Source organism: Ovis canadensis, chromosome 17, assembly GCF_042477335.2.
Source record: "Ovis canadensis isolate MfBH-ARS-UI-01 breed Bighorn chromosome 17, ARS-UI_OviCan_v2, whole genome shotgun sequence".
NCBI lineage: Eukaryota > Metazoa > Chordata > Mammalia > Artiodactyla > Bovidae > Ovis > Ovis canadensis.
In genome coordinates this window covers 81,404,829-81,426,637 of record NC_091261.1, presented here as the reverse complement: position 1 = coordinate 81,426,637, position 21,809 = coordinate 81,404,829, and the positions used below count along the sequence as shown (strand labels likewise).

Genomic DNA, 21,809 nt, shown 5'->3' with positions numbered 1-21,809 from the left:
CGGGCCAGCCCCCCGGCCCCCGTTCCTGTGGCTCTGGGGATGGGGCGGGCATGGGCTGAGACTACCGGGCTTGCAGGATTCCTAGGCCCAGCCGGCGTCTGTTTTGCCCGCTGAGAGCTGGGGAGGAGCGAACGTCCCCGTCCCCTCCTTAACTCTGTGCCCTGTGCCTCCCCCTGCCCTGGGGCGCTGGCAGCCCAGCGGGCCGACACACAGGGAGGCACCCGTGTATCCGGTGGAGCACGGCAGTAGGTCAGAAACGGCCCACTGCTGATGGCTGCCCATGTCAGCACCTGATACCTGGCAGCTATGAGAGGCGCCGCCATGAGCATCCACGTAGGGGTGTGTGTGTGTGTGTGTAGGGGCGTGTGTGTGTGTGTAGCGTGTGTGTGTGTGTAGCGTCTGTGTGTGTAGGGTGCGTGTGTGTGTGTGTAGGGGCGTGTGTGTAGGGGTGTGTGTGTGTGTGTGTGTGACTTGCTCCGTCATGTCTTTTTGCACCCTATGGGCTGTAGCCATGGGATTCCCCAAGCAAGAATACTGGAGCGGATTGTCATTCCCTTCTCCAGGGGGTCTTCCCCACCCAGAGACTGAACCTAGGTCTCCTGCATTGCCTGGTGGCTCAGACAGTAAAGAGTCTGCCTGCTCTGCAGGAGACCTGGGTTGGGAAGATCCCCTGGAGAAGGAAATGGCAACTTTCTCTAGTACTCTTGCCTGAAAAACCCCATGGACAGAGGAGCCTGGTAGGCTACAGTCTGTGGAGTCGCAAAGAGTCGGACACGACTGAGTGGCTTCACTCACTCCTGCATTGCAGGCGGATCCTGGGCTCTCTGAGGGTGGCAGGCAAGTAGACCCCAGAGAGTGAGGAGTCAGCCACGGTAACCTTGAGTTCGGTTCTGTGTCCTGACAGTGGCAGGATCGGAAAATGTGAGCAGCGCTTAGTGGACGATGGTCTGAGAGGCCGCTGGGGAAATGGGGAGCAGACTGAAGCCGCTGTAGGCCTTCAAGCTGGATGAGATGGAGCAGGGGGGCCCCTAAACGCGACACCCGGCCCCCAGGACCAGAGGACTGTGCGGGTCCCCAGCCAAGCCTCCCAACTCTTGGTCCAGCTCCACCCCTATCCTGGCCTTGCACTCACAGAGACACCCCAGGCAGGCAGGTAGAAAATGACCGTGTTTAATGACAGTCGGTTTAAAAAAAAGAAAAACAAAACAGCTTTATACACACTATACACATTTACATGGCTTTGGAAGATCTGACCCGTGATAGGACTGAGGTATGCTGGGGCCCCCAGGGCGCAGCGTCTCTGTCAGGAAGCACCCCCACCAGCTGACCGGGCCTTTCGGCCAGGATCCTGGGGAACAGGTCTCCAGAACCACCGAACTGGAAGACAGCACCTACCCAGAGCCAACCCCTGTGGGAGGCAGGAGGCGCAGGATCCTGACACCCAGGTGCCAGCCCCCTGTGGGACCCCACAGCGAGGACAGTGAGCGCTCCAGCTCCCCCAGCCCTGCTGAGGCCCAACCCTGAGGGGTGTGGACGGAGACCATAGGCAGCTGGGTTCCATGTGACCTGCACAGGCTGCGTGGAGCCGGCCCAAGACCACCCTCAGCCTCCCTGCCAGAGCCCCCCTGCCCAGTCTCAGACAGTCGCTGGCAGTGGCCACGACCCGCGTGGCCCTCCCTGCAGTCCTGGTGGCAGCACCCTGCCCTGCCCCCTCAGCAGCCATGGCTCCGTGCCCTCCCTGGCACCTACAGCCACAGACACGGCCACGGTCTCCCGTGTGGAGGTGTCAGGGCCTGAGGACAGCAGGCGATGATCAGCGGAAACTGTTGGCAGCCTCAGTACAGCCGAAGAAGTCGGGGCCCACGAGGCGGGGGAAGCCCTCCAGGGCTTTTACCTTCACGGGGTCAAACTTCCAGTAGAGGCGGCCACGCAGGAAATAGGCGAAGCCTGAGAAGACAGGAGGGTCAGGGCCTGGTAAGTGGACACAGGGGTGGGCGCAGGCCTTGGCCACTGCTGGGTTCCTTGAAACCCAAGGACCTCAGGTGGCCCTTAGGAAAGTGAAGTCGCTCCATCGTGTCTTACTCTTCGTGACCCCATGGACTGTAGCCTTCCAGGCTGCTCCGTCCATGGGATTTTTCAGGCAACAGTACTGGATGGCATTGCCATTTCCTTCTCCAGGGGATCTTCCCTACCCAGGGATCGAATCCAGGTCTCCTGCATTGCAGGCAGACGCTTTACCATCTGAGCCACCAGGGAAGCCCCAGCGTCTTCCTACCCTTGGGTGAGCCCTCCCACCTGCCCTCAGGATCTGGTCTGAGCTACCACCCAGCCTGACAGAAGCTGGAGCCTCTGACTGATTTCGCTAGCCACACCCAAGGGGCCCAGGCACGGGCCCCAGTCTCCATGCCACAAAGATGGAGCACAGGGGGTTAGCACGGTCCTTGGCAGGAGGAGGGGCGGAGAGGGAGGGGGCCGGGCAGAGGCCCGCCCCCTGCACACCTTCAGCATCCTGGAAGGCCGCGTCGATCTCCGAGGGCACCCCTCGCCAGTCGGTGGCCCGGCGCGGCACGGGGCTGTCCACACGGTGGGTGCTGGGCTGGAAGCGCCAGTAGTCCCCGCTTCGGAAGAAGTAGATCTTGGTCTTCTCGGAGCCCCACACCAGGGCGGCATGGATCGGGGACCCCTGGAGCCCCAGCTCAGAGAGGGGCGCAGGGCCCAGGACCGGCTTCTCGCCGTCGTATACCCAGTACTGAGCTCCTGTTGGAGACACGGGGTTGGGGGGCGTGTGCTGCAACAGGGCTGCCCAGCGGCCACACTCCGCCACCGACACCACCTCAGACCTTCCCAGCCTCAGTTTCCTTGTCCATAAAACACAAAAGGCCAGTAATAACGCCTGCTTGGCAACCCCACCCCCAAGAAGGACACTGGGCAATGCCAGCGGCGCTGGGAGGTACACGTGGGAAAGGTCGTTCTGAGCAGCAAAGAGGCCACCTGGGCGCCCACTCCCTGCACTTGGCTGCCCACCCTGGCGCCAGCCCTCAGGCAGCAGCCCCCACCCCCTGGCATGCTCCAGGCTCCCATCTCTGGCACACTGAGCTCACATCCCTCCCGACCTTCTCCAAGCTGTGCCCTCATGTGGGTCACCTCACCGCCTCTGAGCCCCAGAGCCTTGTGTCCAGGGGCAAGCGCCATACGTGCTCCGTGGGGTGCAATACCTTCCATCCTACTCCAGCCTTGAGAACCACCTCCTCCAGGAAGCCTCCCAGCTGTGCCCAGAGGAGTGAGCCACACTCCTGCTCCCAGCCACACCCCGGGGCCCCCTCCGTCTGTCCATCTGCTCATCACGTGTCTGTCCCTTCCCTTGGCCATGACGTTCCTGGCTCCCAGCAGTCTCCCAAGTGTGACCTGGCCCCCACTCACCTTGGAAGAACCAGATGTGGCCCTGGGCGTCCTCGAAGGCTGCGTCCACAGGGCTGGGCAGCCCCTGCCAGTGCCGAGAGGCCAGTGCAGGGTAGCCAGGCTGCAGCCGGCCCCCGCGCAGCCGCCACACGAAGCCTGCCTTGAAGAAGAAGAGCTCGCCGCGGATGGTGGCGGCCGCGTCAAAGGAGACGTGGCAGGCATCCGGTGGGGCGTCCGGCTGGGGTGAGAGGGAAGGGTCAGGAGGAGCCCATGGTGGAGCCGCAGAGGCAGCCATGGGCAGGGGGAGCAGGGCCTCACCTCCAGCGGCGCGATCTCGTTGGTGTCCGCCCCGGTGCCGGGGCCCAGGTCCGGGGGCCTGGACGTGGGAGCTAGCCGAGGCCGGCCGTACAGCTGCTGGATGCCCCTGCGGTCGTCTGGGCTGAGGCTCAGTGGGTAGCGGAAGGTGTAGAAGGGGGACATCAGGGCCTTCGCGGCTGTCGTGTGCTGTAGCCCCAGCACGTGGCCAAACTCGTGGGCCGCCACCTGCAGGAGGTCTGTGCCTGGAAGAGGGAGGCAGCCCGGCAGCGCGTGAGCTCCCGCAGCGGGACGCCGGGCCCGGCTCTGGGGCCTCGGCGGGGCCCCTCCGGAAAGCGGGGCCCGAGCCCCTACCCTGGTTGTCCCCGATGGTCCAGGTCTCATCATAGTCGAAGTGGACATCCCCTTCTCGGTGGGTCTTGGGGAAGAAGGCGTGGGCCAGGATGCCCCCAGGTCCATCGAAGGGCAGGTTGTCCCCATGCCAGTACCTGTGGGGGGGTGGGTAGGGGCAGAGTCAGTGGCTGCCGGCAGATGGGTTTCCTTCCCGGGGTGAGGGGTGTCCCCGGCCCCCGGCTCACCTGGTGAAGTCGATCACGATGTCGGCATGGCCCTCGTGCACCTCAGTGAAGGTGAGTGGCGTGACGTCACTCCACACTCGGAGGGCCTCCGCCACCGTCTGCCGCACCTGTTCCCGCAGCAGCTGCCACGGGAACCGGAGGATCCTGGGGAGGACCGAGGCGGTGGGGGGGGCCTAGGTCTGGCTCACAGGGCTGGTCATCAGGGCCAGGAGTTGCCCCGGATGTGCAGTGGGGGGGCAGGCGTGCAGGATGTGGGCCCGGTGTGCTCCGAGGGTGCGCACCGCTCCCTGCACCACATGGGCACAGCTTTGTGTGGTCTGTGTGCCCTTAGGTGCCCACGAGGGTCTGCACTGGGCAGAAAGGACCCAGGAGCCCCAAGGCCCCCTCCTAGACTTGACCGTGCCACTGACCGTGGGGAGACCTTAGACTCTGAGACCTGCCCCTCCTGTGTCCGCAGGCTCCCCACCCAGGACACTTTGGGGCCCCCAGGAGTCCCAGCTGCAATGACATGGGACACCACACCCATCCTCGCTGCCCCCTGCTGCCCGCTGCAGGATGTGTAAGTCTCAGTGCCAGGGGCCGAGGCCACCTGAGCCACCACCTGGCCTGCCCCAGCGGGCCCCTCCCTGCACGGATCCCGAGTGCGGCGCTAGAGCTGAACCAGGCGTGGGAAGCACCTCGCTCTGCCAGAGGAGGGGCCGCGTCTGCCTCCCTCACCGAGAGTCCCAGGGCCTGGCCCGCAGCACAAAGCCCGCAGAGGTCGCGTGGGTGACTGACGGATGCGGAGACCACGCTCCCAGGGGAGGGCGTGGGAGTGCATCTAAGTGTGGGTTTGGGGCATTGAGCAGCAGCACGGGAGTCGGGGGACACTCCAGCCTGTCGGCCATAGGGATCTGCCCCACCCTAGTCCCAGAGTGTCTCAGACAGCAGGTGGAGGTCAAAGGCCAGCTCGTGGCCACTGGCCCTACCTGTAGGTGAGGTCCGTCTTCTCCCAGCGCCCGCCCGACAGCACGAACCTCTTCTGTCGGTTGCGGGCACTTGGCCCGTCGGGCGGGTCGGGCACGCCGCAGCGGGGAGGTCTGGGGCGGCCAGCGAGCAGGAGGGCCTCCTGGGTGGCCAGGGCGGGGGTGTCGCTGTCAGGAGGGGCGTTGGGCCGGGGCTGTGGCCCTCTGCTCATGGGGTGGCGGCGGGGGGCGTCCTGACCAGGAGAAAGGCCCCGGGTCAGTGGTGTGGACGTCAGCACAGCCTCACTCCAGCGGAGGCCGTCGGGGAGCATGGTGCTCTGGCACGGGCTGACTGGCGTCCAGATGCTGATCCCAAGGCCTCCCGCCCCCTCCTGGAGGGCCCCAGGCGCCCAGGGTCACTTACTCTCACCGTTTGGGCCGGGGAGGGGTGGGTGGGGTTGTAGCCCGCCTGCCTTCCTCAGGCATAGCCTTGAAGGGACCCCCCTCCAGCAGACGCCTCTCCCCCTGCGTTTCTTCCTGGGCGCCCCCAGCCCCCAAGTCTGTCTTCTCCAGCTCCGTGAGCTGGCTCCTGCCCACGATGCCCACCTGCCACCAGCATGGAGGGGCTGCTGCCCTCCCTCACCTGCATCTGCTCACCTGACAAGTAGGGGTGATCCCTCCCTCTAGCGTGGATCTGGGGGTGAACCAACCAGGCCGCTTTCAGCACAGGGCCGGCACCACTCAGGGCACCAGGAACTGGGGTCCGATCGCTGGGACGCACTTGTTTTTAAGTAATGATCTTTAAAGCTTTTATTATTTAGTTATTTATATGTTCGGCTGTGGCTGGGTTTTCTCCAGTTGCTGCCAGCAGAGGCGCGGCCTCTGTGTGGTCTCTGTGTCCTCTCTGCATGGGTGGGGGTGGCTGGCAGTTCCCAGATGCCCAGCGCCCACCCTGCCAGGGCCCCTGGACCACGCTCGCCCGGTGGAGGGGTGATTCTGACCTGGCGCACCCACCCTCCCCGCGTCCCAGCCAGGAGGTCGGGTTTCCTCTGCCTGGAAAAGGCAGAAGCTCAGAGAGGCAGGGAGAGCCCGCGGGATCAGCCCACAAGGACACGACGGAGCCAAGCGGGGGCGCTGGCACCCCGGGCCGCAGGTGAGGGTCACAGCAGAGCTGGGGGAGAGGCCCGGAGCCTCAGAGCCTGTCTGGCCCAGCCTGTCTGCTCAGCGCCGCTGTGGCCTTCCCGAGCCATATTTGGGGCAGGAGCTGGGCCGCCCGGGCCCCACCCTCGGCCTCAGCCTCTGGCAACTCTCCCAGGGCCTGGGCACCCCAGAGCTCCCCCTCACCCCCCGCCAACTCCAGAGTCACCAGGAACAGTAGCAGGCAGAGCAGGAGGCTCTCTGCGCTCCCAGCCCACCCCCAACCCCAACTCTGCTCTGTCCTTCAGGCTGGGGTCCCCCTTCCCCAGGGGAGGGACTGGCCCCACCAGAGCAAACGAAGAGGAGGAAGGGGAAATGACCAAGTACCCGCTGTCTTCTAGACACCTTGGGGGCAGGATTCACCAGGCCCCTGCCCCCCGCCCCCCTCCCCCGGTGTTAGGCGGGAGGACACACGTCCACGTCTCACACTGGGGACGTGGGCCCCGGGCCTGCCCCTGCTTCTCCCCACACCACTCCGTGACCTCCAGGAAGAACAGAAACCCTTTCCTCAACCCGGGCGGGGGCCCGAGGACCCTCCCCAGAAAGGCCAGGGCTGCACTGTTCCCCCGGAGCCCCAGAGAGCCCAGGGCCCAGCCTGCCATCGAGTGAAAATCTCCCCTCTCCTCTGCCCCCCGGGAGGCCTGAGCAGCAAGCCACAGTGGGGGGAGGGTGACAGAAATGCCCAGCGTGCCTTCCTCTCCTGCCCCCACGAGGCGCTAGGTACAGGCCCAGACCCCGACCCCTGCATCCTGGCACGCTCAGTGCGGCCGCGAGATCCCCAGCCTGAGATTCAGAAGGCCCAGTTCCACTCCACGGAGACCCTGGTCAAGTCACAGCCTTCTCTCAACCTCCACTTTCCCATCTGTCCAATGGGAATGGGGCCGCGGCGAAGGGGTAACCAGCCTCTCTGTAACGCCCTTCGGGGCAGCAGGCGCGGAGAGAGTCCCCTCCTTGGGCTGGCTTCTCCGACTCTGGGATGCTGCTCTGCCAAATTCCTGCCGTCCCCCACCTGGCAGTCAGCCCCCACCTCCCCCCCAGGCCCCCAGACCTGACATCTGAATGCGGGAGCAGCAGCTGGAAGGAAGCTCTCAGGGCCAGAGAGGAAGAAGGGCTCGCGCAGGGCCCACCTGCAAGCCGGGGCCTCTGCTTCCCTGCCTACGTCTTGGTTGCCACTCCTAGAGGCTCTAGGGTCAGGGCCCCGGCAGCGAGGTCCTTTCTTGGAGCCCACCGTCCACAGGCTCTTGGCCTCAGTTTCTCCACCGCTGGCCCCTGCTCTGCCGCCCTCCTGCATTCTGTCTCCCCACGTCCTTTCCGGCCTGGGGCTGGGGGCCCTCCCTAGCTGCAAGGCCTGATCCCTCACCTGGGTGTGCCGGTCCCCCCATCCCGCCCGGGGCTGCTGGGAGGCAGTGAGGTGGGATGAGCACACACCATGCCTGCCTCATCCACAGCCCTGGGGGATTGGGGAGCAGGCGTCGCCCCACCTCCCAGGGGAAGAGACAGGGCCCAGAGAGGTCCAGGTCTTGGCCCAGGGTCACACAGCGAGGGAGCTCAGAGCTGGACCTAGACCTGGGGATCAGGCCTCCCCACCCACGGTCCCCCCAAACCCCAGCTATGGCTTGTCTCCAAAACCCACATTCCTGAGACAGCTGCTCGTCGGCCAGCGTCTCCCTGGGCCTGCCCTGGGCGGGGGTGCCCAGTCCGCTCACCCCACCTCTCCCCGAAAGGCACCACACCACAGCCTCACACATCCTCGAGGAATCACTTGGGGAATTCAGTCTCCCAGCTGAGCCAGAGGCTCCGGTCAGCCTCGGGGTCAACCTGCAACCAGGAAAATGGGAGGCAGCCAGCAGCCGGTAGCAGAGGGGGCCCCTGGACTGGGAAGTGCTGGGCACGGCTGGGCCGAGCATGCCCTCTCTGGCCTGCCTGCCACTGGCCCAGGTTCCCATAGCCACCCCCTCTGTGGTGGGCAGGAGGTGACCCTGAGGAGAGGACACTGGTCAGGCTGGAAGGCAGGGAGCATCCACACACCATCCCAGGCCTCTCTGAGGCTCAGAGAGGTCAAGTGACCTGCCCAAGTCATACCGCCTGCTCCTGGGCAGGCAGGTCCATCTCCCCCACCCCCTCACCCCGCTGGCTCCAGAAGGGAAGGGGGGGTCCCCCCCAGCGGGCGGGCAGCGGGGCTTTCATCAACCCTGAAAGCTGTGAGCTTGGATGGATAAATATTTACAGAGCCTTCCCAGCCCTGCCAACAGCCATCCAGGGATAAGCACGTCCAAGGCGACCCCGGGTGCCCCCTGCATATCTGCAGCGTGACAGCCCAGCTCAGACCCCGCCTGGCCCCGCACAAGCGGCACAGTGGCAGCTCCAGGTGATGGACCGCGTCCGTGTGCCCAGCTCTCCTGGCCTCCCTGCAGACGCCGTTCAGCCCAGCAGTGGGCACTGTCGCCTCCCACCCGCCCACCTGGACAAGGCTGGGGGTGAGGGCTACCGAGGCGCTGGAGGGCTCACATGGGGCCACGTGGTTCCAAAGCCCAGGTCCCTCCGGTTCCTAAACCCGCGGATTCAGCAGCTCCCCAGGGTGACCCCTAGACTCTGCCCCTAGGCCTAGGGGGCCGGGCGGGGCTGGGGAGGAGACAGGGGCCCCAGACAGAGGTACGGAGGTACCCGCCACCCCTTTCATCCCCAGCGCTGCCAGGGGCTGGCTGGCCAGACCTCCCTTGTCACCGGAGCTGTCCCCAGAGAGTCTGCCTGCGCCCCTGCCCCTACCCCCGCTAACGACCCCATCCCTGCCCCCGACCCCGGCCCGGACAGGCTGGAGGCTCAGCGGCACGACCGCGTGGGCCGGGCGCCGGGGGAGCTATGCGCCTGCAGTACCCCAGGCTGTGAGTGGTCTCCCGAAGCCCCAGCAGCGGGGGAGGGCGCAGCCTTCAGGACACACGCGCGCTGGCACACACAGGGGCGTCCCCCACCACCACCCCCGCCGTGGCACACCGGAGCTCTCACGCTTAGGCTGCCTCCTGGCTCCACAGGCTCCCGATCCCGGCACTCACAGGTCCCAGGCGGTGGCATCTGTCTCCTCCAGGCTCAGACCCCGCATGCCCTCCCCACAGCGGTTCCTTCAGCCCTCCCGCCTGGAGGTGTGCTCACCGAGGCCACACACCTGGCGGCTGACGCCAGCTGGAGACCCACGGGTCTTTGTCCCTGCAGTGAGTCGGGAGCCCTGTGGCTCCTCCCGCTGTCCCTCCCCTGGAACACACACACACACCCGGGATCGTGGCCGGGCGGGCGCGGAGGGGCAGGTCCGGGAGCTGGGGGGGTGGCGGCATGCGTCTAACGCCCGACGGAGTCCATCTCACCAGCCAGCCCGAGCGATCCCGGCGCCGGCTCCACTTGCATACCTCCAGGGACGGGAAGTTCACTATCCACCACGCCCCCGGGGCACCCAGACAGCGTTTCGGGGTAACGGGCCGCGCCGGGCCACTCCCGGGCGCCCCCGTGGGTCCCGCTCTGCCAGGCGGCGCCCCTCGGCGTGGAGGGCGGGGCGGGGCGGGGGCGCTGCCGGGCGGCGGGCACTCACCGGCGGCCGCGGGGCCCGGGCCAGCAGCAGCGGCGGCGGCGGGAGCAGCAGCAGCAGCAGCAGCGGCAGCGGGAGGGCGCGTGGGGCCGCGCCGCGGAGCCGGGCGGCCCGAGCCATCCGCCCCGGGGCTGCAGGGCCTGCTGGGCCGCCGCCCGCCGCCGCCCCTTATAGCCTCCGCCCCGCCCCCGCCCCGGCCCCGCCCCCCGCTTTTGTTCTGCACTCGCCCCGCGCCCGCGGCCAGGGAAGGGGGGTGGCCCGGCCCGCAGATCCGGTCCTTCCCGGGGCGGGCCGGGCTGCGGTCTCGGAGGCCCGGAGGGACGGGGGAACGGGAGGGTGACCCTGGCCAGGGGTGTGCCGCTGCTCCGGGCCTCAGTGTCCCCAAAGCGATGGGCCGTCTGAGAGGAGTCAGGTTTCCCTACTCGCCCCCGCCTCCTGACAGGCCAACTTGGGAAGGCGCATCCCGAGCAGGGACATTCAGCTGTGTCCCGGGGGACACGGAGCCACGGGGAGGCGGCTGGCCAGGACTTCAGCTTGGCAGAATCCGCCAATTCACAGAGGAGGAAACTGAGGCCCCGGGAGGGAGGGGCCAGATGAGGCTTTTTCCAAACCATCGGGCAGGATGAGGGGTCAGGAGGCCTTCTTGGCAGGTCAGGTGTTGGGAGGAGGCGATCAGAAGGCAGTGTCTGTGCGGGGCGTTGGGGACCCCAAGCCGCCCCTTGGCCTGGGACGAACAGGTTCCTCAGAGGCCCTCAGGGCCAGCCTCCTGAGGCGAGGACGCGTCTCTGAGAATCACAGGGAGGGGTGGTGAGCACACTGCGAAATGGTCATGCAATCCTTGTGATGACCCGGGGCGCAGGCAATCTGCTTCGTCTCCGGGGAGCCGAAGCACGGGCAGTGGCCCCCGTCCCGGCGGGCTGTCTCCTGAGCCGCCGCAGGGTGAGGCTGCGCCTAAAAAGGGAGGAGACGGGCAAAGGGGAGGGCCACCGGCTGACTCAACCCCCCCCTCCCCCTCGGGTTCCCGGGCCGCCGCGGCCTCTCCAGGGAGGCTCCACAGAGACCCCTAGAGGGCGAGAAGAGGGAAGACAGCCGTGATTTTTCACTCCTTAGGCCGTTTGCCATCTTTTTCTTCCTTTTTTACATTTTTTGGCCGGGCTGCAAGGCATGTCGGCTCTTAGTTCCCTAACCCGGGATTGAACCCATGCCCCCTGCATTGGAAGCATGGACTCTTAACCGCCGGACCAGCAGGGAAGCCTGCCGTCTGTTTCTTCAGAGTGATTCACTTTTTAAAAAATGAAAATGCCTACTTCAGCCTCATCCTAGCAATATTGGTCAAGAAATCATGGATTTGATGAACTGATGATACATTTTTTTTCTTTCTGATACACATGAAAATGCATAAAGTAAAAATGGACCCGCAATCCACCAGTCATGAGAGTTTTAAGTAACAACCTCCCACGTTACAGGCCACAGTGGAAAGCCACAGTTATAGCAAGCTGGGGACACGACTGAGCGACTTCCCTTTCACTTTTCACTTTCATGCATTGGAGAAGGAAATGGCAACCCACTCCAGAGTTCTTGCTTGGAGAATCCCAGGAACGGGGGAGCCTAGTGGGCTGCCGTCTATGGGGTCACACAGAGTTGGACATGACTGAAGTGACTTAGCAGTAGCAGCAGGGCTGGTCCCAGAGGGCTTCCTGGAGGAGGGGGGACCTGATCAGCCCAGGAGGGGCTGGTGTGGCAAACAGGAGCAGGTCAGCAGGGGCTGCAGGAGCAAAGGGGTGGAGGCTGGCCCAGGCCTGGCATGTCTGCCAGAAGAGGGTGGCCAGCTGTACACGCTCCCCTCTCCCGGAGGCAAACAGTCACCCCATTGCAGGCAGGAGAAAACTGAAGCCCAGGCCCAGATGGGGATCAGGGGAGGGCCCTGCTTCGCGGGCTGGCTGAGAGGACTGTGTGGTCGGGACGCAGTTGTGACATCAACCAGCTTGCCAGGCACTGCCGGTGCCCCTGTTCCCTCCTCGCCTGCCGTACCTCCTCACAGAGGGGCCTCCTCTGCCCACCCGAGCCCCCCACCCCATGCTTCTGCTTCTGACTTCATCCTCCCTCAGTCCTGGGGCCAGGAGGCCTCTCTTGGGGGTTGGGGACAGTGATGTGAGTCTAGCAAAGTCAGGAGCCCTCCCTGCCAAGGGCACGGATGTGGCCACTCAGAACTCATTCAGAGAGGGCCAGGAAAACCTGCCGTTCCTGAAGGGCTGGGAAGCGTCCTGAATCTGGATGGCCCTGCCCTGGACCTGGAACCAAGGGGTAAAATTCAAGGCCACAGGATTCAAACTCGCACCAATGCCCCTAGGCCTGCAGGGGACAGCCTTTGGAAAGGACATGCAGGGTAAAGGCAGTCGGGATCTGGCGCTGCATCCAGCCAGTCCATCCTAAAGGAAATCAGCCCTGAGTGTTCACTGGAAGGACTGATGCTGAAGCTGAAACTCCAATACTCTGGCCACCTGTTGTGAAGTACTGGCTCACTGGAAAAGACCCTGATGCTGGGAAAGATTGAAAGTGGGAGGAGAAGGGGATGACACAGCATGAGATGGTTGGATGGCATCACTGACTCAATAGATGAGTTTGAATAAACTCTGGGAGTTGGTGATGGACAGGGAAGCCAGGGGTGCTTCAGTCCATGGGGTCGCAAAGAGTTGGACACGACCGAGCAAGTGAACTGAACTGAGGAGGGCAACTGGCGGGCGGGTGCTCTGTGAGCAGCCCTGGGAGGCTTTCTGGGGGCGGGACGGGGGTGAGTGCTTTGTACCCGCCCCAGTCCACCCGCGACCCTGGGGCCACGCGGGAGCCAGCGAGCCGGGCCCCACGGGAGGGGGAGGAGCAGGGCTCGGCCGTCGCCGGACCGCCCTCGGTTCGGCTCGCCGCGCTCCGCCGCGGCCTTTGAAGGACCGTGCCGTGGCCCCTGAGTGCGCCCTCCGCGCCCTGCCACAGCGGCTCCGCTTCCCCAGGGCGCACACAGCTCGGGCCGGCGGCCAGGAGGGCGCAGGCTCCCCGGCCCCCGGAGCTGCCGAGGGAGAAGCCGGGGACCCGCGGGGGTGCCGCGTGACCGGGCCCCGGGCCTCCCGCCGGGGGCGTGTCTCCGCGGCCCCGCCCCGCCCTCGCCCCGCCCCGGCCCCGCCCCGCCCCGCCGGCGGCGACCCGCGCGGCCGCCTCGGTCCCGGAGCCACAGCCAGCGCCGCCGTCGCCGTCTCCGACTCGGCTCGTCCGGCCCCGCCGCCGCCGCCGCCGCCGCCGCCGCCGCCATGCCCCGGGGGAGCCGCAGCGTGGCCTCGCGGCCCGCCAGGTAGGAGCCGGCGCGGGCGCGGGCGCGGGCGCGGGGGAAGCGCGGCCCCGCAAGGACGCGGCGGCGTGACCTTGGTGACGGCCGCGCCATCTTGGCGGGGGCGGGGCGGGGGCCGCCGCCGCGCGGCCGGGACGGTGGTCCTAGGCCCCGGCCTGGGGCCCGGCCGCGAGTGACCCCGCTTCTCCCCGCACCCCGCAGCCGCCCCGCCGCGCCCTCTGCCGCGCACCCGCCTGCGCACCCGCCGCCCTCGGCCGCGGCCCCGGCCCCCGCCCCGTCGGGCCAGCCCGGCCTGATGGCGCAGATGGCGACCACCGCCGCCGGAGTGGCCGTGGGCTCGGCTGTGGGCCACGTCGTGGGCAGCGCCCTGACCGGAGCCTTCAGTGGGGGGAGCTCAGAGCCCGCCCAGCCTGCCGCCCAGCAGGTGAGCGAGGGCTCAGGGGAAACTGAGGCCAGAAGGATCCTACGGGTCACTCGGCTGTTGGCCTGGGGTCACTCACAGGCGGGCTCTCCCAACCCATCTCCTGAGGCCAAGGTCCCTAGAAGCACTGGACAGACACCAACCAGCCCTTTAAAGATGGGGAAACCGAGGCGCTTAGGGGTCAGAGATGGCCCTGGGTCGCCCAACCCTAGAAGAAGGGAGGGCTGTTGGAGTTCCTGAGTGCCCGCTCTCCCACTCCCCGGGAGGCCCCTTCCTGAGGCCAAGGGTGACTGGTAGTCGGTGACTTTGGGCCTGCCGACCTGTCCCCCACTGGGCACCCCACCAGTCCTGAGCCACATTTGGGCTTAGTGACGGGGTGAGGGATCATGGGGATCAGCGTGACTGAGCCCGGAAGGTGTCAGAACCTGTCGGCCTGGAGCTCACACCAGCAGCGCCCTGGGCTTTTCTAGACCCGTGTCCCGCCTCCCGCCCCACCTGCCCCTGTTCCCGCATCCCACCAGCAGCGGCAGGGGCTTCGAGAGGGCTGTGGGCTCACCCTGTCTCAGGGATGGAGCCGCTGAGACCTGGGGCACACTGCCCGCTAGGGACCCCTGAGGCACCAGGGCCAGGGGCTCTGTGGAGGGGCAGCCACCACCCCCAGCTTCGGAGTCCTCTCCCAGGTGTCCAGCCTGAGCTGACCCGGCTGCCTCTCACGCTGTGCCCTAGGCCCCGGCCCATGCTGCCCCGCAGCCCCTGCAGATGGGGCCCTGCGCCTATGAGATCAGGCAATTCCTGGACTGCTCCACCACCCAGAGCGACCTGACCCTGTGTGAGGGCTTCAGCGAGGCCCTGAAGCAGTGCAAGTACAACCACGGTGAGGGGCCGCTGCCCGACCGGCGCCAGGGTGGGGGGACGGTCCACTGCTCCCGCTCCTCCCGGGTGCTCCCGCTCCTCCCGGGTGTTCCCTCTCTTCCTGGGTGCTCCCACTCCTCCCGGGTGTTCCTGCTCTTCCCGAGTGCTCCTGCACTTCCCAGATGCTCCCGCTTCTCCCTGGTGCTCCTGCTCCTCCTGGGTGCTCCCGCTCCTCCTGGCTGCCCCCACTCCTCCCGGCTGCTCCTATGCCTCCTGGGTGCTCCCGCTTCTCCCTGGTGCTCCTGCACTTCCCAGATGCTCCCGCTTCTCCCTGGTGCTCCCACTCATCCTGGGTGCTCCTGCTCCACCTGGGTGCTCCCGCTCCTCCCGGCTGCCCCCACTCCTCCCAGCTGCTCCCACTCCTCCCGGCTGCTCCTATGCCTCCTGGGTGCTCCCGCTTCTCCCTGGTGCTCCCACTCCTCCCGGGTGCTCCTGCTCCTCCCGGGTGCTCCTGCTCCTCCTGGGTGCTCCCGCTCCTCCCGGCTGCCCCCACTCCTCCCGGCTGCTCCCACTCCTCCTGGCTGCTCGTATGCCTCCTGGGTGCTCCCGCTTCTCCCTGGTGCTCCTGCTGCTCCCGGCTGCTCCTATGTCTCCAGGCTGCTCCCGCTCCTCCTGGGTGCTCCCACTCCTCCCTGGTGCTCCCGCTTTTCCCTGGTGCTCCTGCTGCTCCCGGCTGCTCCTATGTCTCCAGGGTGCTCCCGCTCCTCCTGGGTACTCCCACTCCTCCCTGATGCTCCCCCTTTTCCCTGGTGCTCCTGCTGCTCCCGGCTGCTCCTATGTCTCCTGGGTGCTCCTGCTGCTCCTGGCTGCTCCTGTACCTTTGGCCTGAACTCCTCCCTCTACAGGTCTGAGCTCCCTGCCCTGAGAGACCAGAGCAGATTGGGTGGCCAGCCCTGCACCCACCTCCACCCCCTCCCACCGACAGCTGGACCATGACGTCAGATTGTACCCACCGAGCTGGGACCCAGAGTGAGGAGGGGGTCCCTCATCCCACAGATGACCTGAGATGAAAATGTGCAATTAAAAGCCTTTATTTTAGCCGAACCTGCTGTGTGCCCTCTTGTTGAACTGTCTGCAGGGGGTGGGGCGGAGGGAGATAGAAGTCCCACTGCGGGGTGGGGTGCTGCCCCTTCAGCTGCTGTCCCTGGTGGGGAGGGCGACCTTGTCATCCTGCGTAATCCAACAGGCAGCGCAGACCGGACGGTGAGGCATTAACTGCTGACCTCAGGCCTCAAGGGCGTCTGACTCCGGCCAGCTGGAGACCCTGGAGGAGCGTGCCACCTCCTCTCAAGGAGCGCCGCCCCTCCACCCTTTTCGTCTCCGTGGCCTCACGCTCCGTCGGTGACCTTGCGCCTCTTGCTGATGCAATCTCCCCGTAATCACAGATTCAGCAGGAGGAATGCTTCGGGCCTTTGCACCGAACCACAGGAGCGGAGGTCACGGCCAGCCCCCTTGGATCTCAGTCTAGCTCGGCCACTTGGCCGCGATGTGCCAGGTCACAGGGCCTGCCGGCACAGAGGAGCAGGCCCTTCAAACGGCATCGAGGACTCGGAGCTGCTGCCTCTGCTGAGCTCATTCAGTGTCTCCACACAGAGCACCCTCTGTGTGCCAGGCCCTGTTCCACGTACCTGGTCACCGAGCCCCCAGCGACCTGCCCTCGGGCACAGAGTGTCCCGCCATGAGGCTTTACGTGTGTCTCCGAGGGAGGCTGGCATCGCGGTCCACCTCTCAGCACGCACATCTGTCCCCTGGGAAGGGGGTCCCATTTCTGGGTGCGAACAGTCCCCCGGGGTCCGTGTCTCCTCCTTACCTGGCTCCAGGCCCCAGCTCTTGGGTCCTGGACAGCAGGGAGCCCACCCTTCGGGGCCGTGAAGAAGGGCCTTGCTCCTGGTGGCCACGCCGACTGCCCAGGCGCCGCCTCTGGCCGTCGCCCTCGGGGAGCAGGCCCAACCGCCAGCGCAGCTCCTCTGTGAGGCCCGGGAAACCCTGCCGGAGGGCGCAGGTGGGCAGGCGCCCCCGCCCCCAGGCTCTCCCGTGTGAGTGACACTCACCGGCCAGCTCTGGACGCTGCCCATCCAGGTTCTCCAGGAGGGACTCATAGCGGGTGGGGTCCCCTCCCTCCCCCTCTGCGGAGGGAGGAAGTCTGATCACTGGCAGGCTGGTGGTCCGTACCCGCTCCCCCGACTCTGGACGTGTTTGCTACCCCCGCCTGGGCTCAGGACAGGGCATTGGATGGGAAGGACAGGGCTGGGTCCTGGCCAGGCTGGGGCCTCTGCAGGGCACGGGTGCCCGTGGGTGCTGTCTCTCCTCTTACGATCCAGCGTCACTGCAGGGGGCACAGATCCCGGACCCCACTTACTGATGGTCTGCACCAGGACGTAGGTCCCCCGCTCCCGCAGCCGGGGGCTGGCCATGGAGGGCGCCGGGGAAGGCCCTTCCTCCAGCCCCTCCGCGAGGCTCACCAGGTGCCCATCCTCAGCCAGCAGGGCGATGGTCGCTGGGAGGGCAGAGAGGGAGGCAGGGCAGGGCTGGTGCTACCCCTGCTGGGGTGGGGGGGCCCTCAGCCAGTCCTCCAGCACCCCTTGCTGCCCCCTCACCGTCAGGGAGCACCTGGCCCCTCTGCCTCAGGTGGGCGGTGAGGGTCCGGAGGCTACACCAGGTGTTCACCAGCTCCCAGCAGCCGGCTGCAGGAGAGGGGCGTAGGTGGGCGCATGGCACCCGTCCTACCCCCAGACCAGGATGCTCCGCCTCCCTCCCGCCTACGGGGTCAGGAACATACCCCCTTCCATCTCCCCAGACATCTGAACGACTCTTGCCTCCACCATGCAGCCCCGCCTCCACCAGAAGCTCAGGAGCCCCGTGCCCACCCCTGCCCCCGCTGCGGGACCCCTGACCAGTGAAGAGATGGGGCAGTTGGGACACACGCTGCCCCAGTGGCGGCACAGCAGCTGTGCAGCCCAGAGGAGCCTGCCTGCTTTGCCCAGGACCCAGCTTGGGGGATGGTTTCCCTCAAGCAACTCCTCCCAGACTCATCCCATGGACACCCCCTTCCCCACACCGCCTTCTTGTTCTCCCCCTCCAAGGCAGAGGGAACCTACCCGTCTGCTAGGACAGGGAACCCCCACTTACCTCCGAATATCACCGTGATAAACATGGCTGTGGTGGGGACAGACTCCTCCGACCCCCAACTTCCCACCTGGGGAAGGAGCTGGGGTGGAGCTCGACTGCAGGGTGGGGCCCTGCGGGAGGCGAACGGGTAGGGGGGATGATGGGTGGGTGGGTTCAAGCGGAGCTCCTTGCTCAGTCCAGGGGGTCCCTGCAGCTAGTCCAGGGTCCTCAGCCGTCTCCCGGTCACTGGATGAGAGAGGACTGAGGCTCCCTCCCCCGCCCCCCCACCCAGCTTCCAAGCTGGTCTCCATGGCAGTGGGAGGTGCCAAGAGGTCTGAGCGGCCAGTATCCGGGTAACGGGGTTTGTGGAGGGTCCGGGCATTCCCGGTGCAGGGCTCTAGTGGGGGCTGGAGCCTTGGGCCCAGAGCTGTCCAGAGACCAGTGCCCCCGCCCCCCCGCCGCCGCCCACAAGGAGAGACAGAGCTCCCAGGCGGGGAGTGGGGAGGTTCCTGGAGGTGGGGCATCCTCAGCCTTGCAGGCCCCCTTCCCAGGCGCACTCCCCGCCTCCCTGTCTTCTGTCCCCGGTTCCTGTTGAGGTATGATTGGCATACAGTTCAGAGCCACCCTGCGCAGTGTTCTCCACAATCAGGGTACAGAACACGTCCCTCGTCTCCCCCAGACTCCCAGCCAGGCTGTCACGGAGAGGGAGGCGGCCGACGGGGCAGGGCCTTGCACCCCCTGCGTGTGGGATCCGCCGGGGTCGTCACTGTGTTGGTGGGTCCTTCCTCTCATGCCAGGAGGGTCCCCCTGCCTAGAGGTGCCCCCGTCTGTGGATCCGCTCACTGCCTGCTCTTTGGGTCGTTTCCCGTGTGGGGTGGTGATGAGGAAGGCCAGCAGGTCTCTGGGTGAACAGGCATTTGTTTCCCTTTCTCGAGGGCAAATGCTGGGAGGGGGTGCCGGGCTGTCCGGGGAGAGTGCGTTTCCGTTTCTAAGAAGCTGCTGGTGTTCTCCAGTGTGCATCTGCTTGTGGCCGGGCCTCTGGACTCAGGAGACCTCCCTCTCAGCGGCCCTCCCCACCAGGTGGTCAGGCCGTCTGTGCCCTTCTGGGGCAGAGCTCAGCTCAGGAGGCGGGAGGAGGCCCAGATCCCAGCGCAGCCGGCGTTTACAGCTGGAAAAAGGGCAAGGGGCACCGGCCGCAGCCCCACCACAGGCAGGTTAGCGGGAGGACGCGCTTGGCGACGGCAGCAGGCGCTCAGAGGCGGCCCCGGGGCAGCGTTCCCGACTCACACCAGCGCTTTCTCCCCAGGATGCTGCTGCGTCTGGGGACCCGAGTCCTGCAGGGTCGGGAGCGGCTGTGGCCAGATTCCGGCCTGCACCCTCGGCTCCAGCCACCACCCGTTTGTCCAGGGGTTTTTGTCTTTCGAGCCGTTGGGAGGGGTCTTTTGTCTGCAGTGTCATGGAAGTGCCATAGAGGGCTCACAGCGGGAGCTTTGTAACAGTGGTGCGGATGGCTGCTCCAGGTCAGGGAGGCGCTTGAGGGAGCCTTCCAGGGCGATGGAGATGTTCTAAAATTTGGTCTGGGTACAGGCTGCAGGGATGTGTGTGTGTGTGTGTGTGTCCCTCGAGCCACACGTGTGAGGTCTGTGCACGTGACCATGCGCATGAGACCTCCGCGGAAAGCAGCCACCTGCTCTGACTGCACCTGTGGGTTTCCCGCTCCTGCTCTCAGGCTGCCCGTGGCGCCCACTGGCTGACGTTGGGGAGACGGCACCGCCCTCCCCCGCTGTCGGGGGGCTGATGATTTGCATGCCCTGTCGGGGTCCAGCGGCCTCCCTCGTGGGGAGGTCCCGAAGCACCTGGAGCACCGCCCGCCCGCAGAACAGCAGACCCCTGCCTGCCTCCCTGCCTTCGGCCATGGCCTGCCCGCCTCTGGCCCTCCTTCTGCTGGGGGCCCTCCTGGCAGGTGAGCCCTCCCAAGGCCTGGCTCACCTGGGGGGGGGTATGTAAGACAGCACGGGGCTCTAGAAGACCCCTACGGGGAAGTGAATCGCAGTGGGCAGGGGGGATTGTTTCCGAAGGGGCCGTGAGGGGGAGAGGAGACCTGGCCTCAGTTTCCCCACTGGTGAGTGACCAGATAGCTAGGGTCCCTTTGGACTCTGACTCTGGGGGGTCTCAGAGACTGGTCACCTACTTAGGTTTTCAGAGGGGAAGCTGGTGTGGCCTCGTCACTGCCCTGCAGGGCCTCAGGGACAAGCTATCCCTGAGAAGGTCTCTAGCAGTCAGTGGCCGGAGGCTGAGCCGATGGATATAGTAACGGCCCAGGAGGCTTCTTGGGGGTGATCAGCCTGTAGCCAGGTTTTGGACGAGCCAGAGTGACCTAAGTGATGGGGGTCTGCAGGGCAAGGGATGAGGATGGGCAGCAGGGGGACCCAGAGGCCACCAGCCCACCCTCTGAATTCTGGACCCTTAGCTGCACGTGGCTCCTTGGGAAGACGGGGCTTAAGGGTCGCCCGCTCTGTGGCCCACACAATGCTGATTCCACAGCACTGGCTCTGAGCTTTTGGGAGCAGATTCTCCTGGGGAGTCTGACCCAGGCTTTGTGGTGCAGGGGCCGGAGGGAAGGGGCCCAGGCCAGACCTGAGTGTGTGTGTCTCTCAGCCTCTCAGCCAGCCCTGGCCAAGCCAGAAGCACTGTTGGTCTTCCCAGGCCAAGTGGCCCAACTGTCCTGCACCATCAGCCCCCATTACGCCATCGTCGGGGACCTCGGCGTGTCCTGGTATCAGCAGCGAGCAGGCAGCGCCCCCCGCCTGCTCCTCTACTACCGCTCAGAGGAGGACCAACACCGGGCCCCCGGCACCCCGGACCGCTTCTCCGCAGCTGCGGATGCAGCCCACAACACCTGCGTCCTGACCATCAGCCCCGTGCAGCCCGAAGATGACGCCGATTATTACTGCTTTGTGGGCGAGTTATTCTAGGGGTGTGGGATGAGTGTCTTCTGTCTGCCTCCCACTTCTACTCCTGACCTTGGGACCCTCTCTCAGAGCCTTGGTTTTCCTCCTCTGTGAAATGGGTTAATAATACCATGTCAACAATAACTGCTCTGAGGGTCATGAGATCCCTGCGGCCGGGGGTGTGGGGGTAGGGATGGTCCTGGGGATTACTGCAGAAGAGGAAGCACCTGAGACCCTTGGCATGGGGCCCAGCCTCCCCACCAGCCCCCAGGGGCCCAGACTGGTGGCTCTTGTCTTCCTGTGATGGGAGGAGCTGGAGTGAGAGAAAAAGGAACCAGCCTTTGCTGGTCCCGGCTCTGCATGGCTGGTTGGGGTCCAACACTCAACAAGGGGACTGGACCGGGTCTTCGGGAGCCCCTGCCTGCTCCTGGGTGGGGCAAGGGGGCAGGTGTGAGTGTGTGCGTGGGGTGCGGACACTCAGAGGCACCTGAAGGCAGGTGGGCAGAGGGCAGGGGCGGCATGGGCAGCAGCCCTCCTGGGGTGGCCGGGCAGTCTTGCCACCAGAAGCAGAACTTAGCCGTGGGACGGGGGTAGGGGGTTGAAGAACGCAGCTCTCTTTTCTCCCGGTTCCTCTAAGAGGCGCCACCTGAACAGGGGGACCACCTCTCAGATCCATGAGAGGGTCCCGCCCAGGCGCCCAGCCATCTCCTGGGCTCTCATCGGTCTTTGAGGGGACGAGATGGGCAGGCAGGTCCCGGGCTCTCCACGAAGGCGGCGGGTGGAAAATCCCAACAGGCGTGAAGGGCACGCCTGCCCTTCTCCCGGGGACCCCAGCGGCCCTCTCGGCCTCCGGCCGGCCCCACCCGCAGGACAGGTACCTGGTCGACGCCCGCCCGGCCGTCCGGGACACGCTCGGGGCCCGCCCCGAGAGCCGCGCGCCCACGGGACTGGCTCCCGCGACCCCGAGTCCTGCCTCCAGGGGCCCGGCGCGCAGGCGGCGGGACCAGCGAGACGCGGGCCTCCGCGCGGCCTGGAGCGGCCCCGGAAGTGCCGCGGGCGGGGGCGGGGCCGCG

The 21,809-nt window shown here is 66.3% G+C and overlaps 4 protein-coding genes across 7 annotated transcripts; 2 read left to right on the top strand and 2 right to left on the bottom strand.

Annotated features, from left to right (window-relative positions):
• Nucleotides 1-1,154: 1,154 nt before the first annotated feature.
• MMP11 (matrix metallopeptidase 11) lies at nucleotides 1,155-10,197 on the bottom strand. 2 transcript variants are annotated; one of them, XM_069558330.1, is made up of 8 exons: nucleotides 10,011-10,197; nucleotides 5,261-5,490; nucleotides 4,293-4,436; nucleotides 4,069-4,202; nucleotides 3,718-3,959; nucleotides 3,421-3,637; nucleotides 2,500-2,757; nucleotides 1,155-1,947 (listed from the first exon to the last, which is right to left on the bottom strand). In XM_069558330.1, exons 1-8 carry the CDS (start codon nucleotides 10,125-10,127, stop codon nucleotides 1,814-1,816), a joined length of 1,476 nt encoding a protein of 491 aa, XP_069414431.1. In that variant the 5' UTR covers nucleotides 10,128-10,197; the 3' UTR covers nucleotides 1,155-1,813. The 2 variants fall into 2 exon arrangements, with proteins under 2 accessions (XP_069414431.1, XP_069414432.1); XM_069558331.1 differs by having other exon boundaries at nucleotides 9,594-10,142.
• A 1,561-nt stretch (nucleotides 10,198-11,758) lies between these two features.
• CHCHD10 (coiled-coil-helix-coiled-coil-helix domain containing 10) lies at nucleotides 11,759-15,721 on the top strand. Its single transcript, XM_069557000.2, has 4 exons — nucleotides 11,759-13,347; nucleotides 13,546-13,768; nucleotides 14,492-14,639; nucleotides 15,523-15,721. Exons 1-4 carry the CDS (start codon nucleotides 13,307-13,309, stop codon nucleotides 15,540-15,542), a joined length of 432 nt encoding a protein of 143 aa, XP_069413101.1. The 5' UTR covers nucleotides 11,759-13,306; the 3' UTR covers nucleotides 15,543-15,721.
• C17H22orf15 (chromosome 17 C22orf15 homolog) lies at nucleotides 15,693-21,784 on the bottom strand. Of its 3 annotated transcripts, XM_069556997.1 has the most exons (6): nucleotides 21,615-21,784; nucleotides 17,807-17,916; nucleotides 17,275-17,361; nucleotides 17,037-17,174; nucleotides 16,729-16,803; nucleotides 15,693-16,663 (listed from the first exon to the last, which is right to left on the bottom strand). In XM_069556997.1, the coding sequence occupies exons 2-6, from the start codon at nucleotides 17,829-17,831 to the stop codon at nucleotides 16,254-16,256; spliced, it is 735 nt and encodes a 244-aa protein (XP_069413098.1). In that variant the 5' UTR covers nucleotides 17,832-17,916; nucleotides 21,615-21,784; the 3' UTR covers nucleotides 15,693-16,253. The 3 variants fall into 3 exon arrangements, with proteins under 3 accessions (XP_069413098.1, XP_069413099.1, XP_069413100.1); XM_069556998.2 differs by having other exon boundaries at nucleotides 15,693-16,803; nucleotides 21,615-21,750; XM_069556999.2 differs by lacking the exons at nucleotides 17,275-17,361; nucleotides 21,615-21,784 and having other exon boundaries at nucleotides 15,693-16,803; nucleotides 17,807-19,728.
• Nucleotides 18,804-20,880, top strand: LOC138422255 (pre-B lymphocyte protein 3-like). Its single transcript, XM_069556972.1, has 3 exons — nucleotides 18,804-18,999; nucleotides 19,515-19,748; nucleotides 20,444-20,880. Exons 2-3 carry the CDS (start codon nucleotides 19,583-19,585, stop codon nucleotides 20,758-20,760), a joined length of 483 nt encoding a protein of 160 aa, XP_069413073.1. The 5' UTR covers nucleotides 18,804-18,999; nucleotides 19,515-19,582; the 3' UTR covers nucleotides 20,761-20,880.
• Nucleotides 21,785-21,809: the final 25 nt, after the last annotated feature.

Excerpts from the sequence above, each read along its gene's own strand:
- MMP11 (XM_069558330.1), bottom strand. The coding sequence starts at position 10,127 with ATGGCTCGGGCCGCCCGGCTCCGCGGCGCGGCCCCACGCGCCCTCCCG. Across the intron at positions 4,437-5,260 it reads AAGACGGACCTCACCTACAG|GATCCTCCGGTTCCCGTGGC; the intron begins GTAGGGCCAGTG and ends GGTCCTCCCCAG. Across the intron at positions 3,638-3,717 it reads ACGAGATCGCGCCGCTGGAG|CCGGACGCCCCACCGGATGC; the intron begins GTGAGGCCCTGC and ends CTCTCACCCCAG.
- CHCHD10 (XM_069557000.2), top strand. The coding sequence starts at position 13,307 with ATGCCCCGGGGGAGCCGCAGCGTGGCCTCGCGGCCCGCCAG. Across the intron at positions 13,348-13,545 it reads GTGGCCTCGCGGCCCGCCAG|CCGCCCCGCCGCGCCCTCTG; the intron begins GTAGGAGCCGGC and ends CGCACCCCGCAG. Across the intron at positions 13,769-14,491 it reads CCCAGCCTGCCGCCCAGCAG|GCCCCGGCCCATGCTGCCCC; the intron begins GTGAGCGAGGGC and ends GCTGTGCCCTAG.
- C17H22orf15 (XM_069556997.1), bottom strand. The coding sequence starts at position 17,831 with ATGTTTATCACGGTGATATTCGGAG. Across the intron at positions 17,362-17,806 it reads TATCACGGTGATATTCGGAG|CCGGCTGCTGGGAGCTGGTG; the intron begins GTAAGTGGGGGT and ends CCTCTCCTGCAG. Across the intron at positions 16,804-17,036 it reads CGTCCTGGTGCAGACCATCA|AGGGGGAGGGAGGGGACCCC; the intron begins GTAAGTGGGGTC and ends CTCCCTCCGCAG.
- LOC138422255 (XM_069556972.1), top strand. The coding sequence starts at position 19,583 with ATGATTTGCATGCCCTGTCGGGGTCCAGCGGCCTCCCTCGTGGGGAGG. Across the intron at positions 19,749-20,443 it reads GCTGGGGGCCCTCCTGGCAG|CCTCTCAGCCAGCCCTGGCC; the intron begins GTGAGCCCTCCC and ends TGTGTCTCTCAG.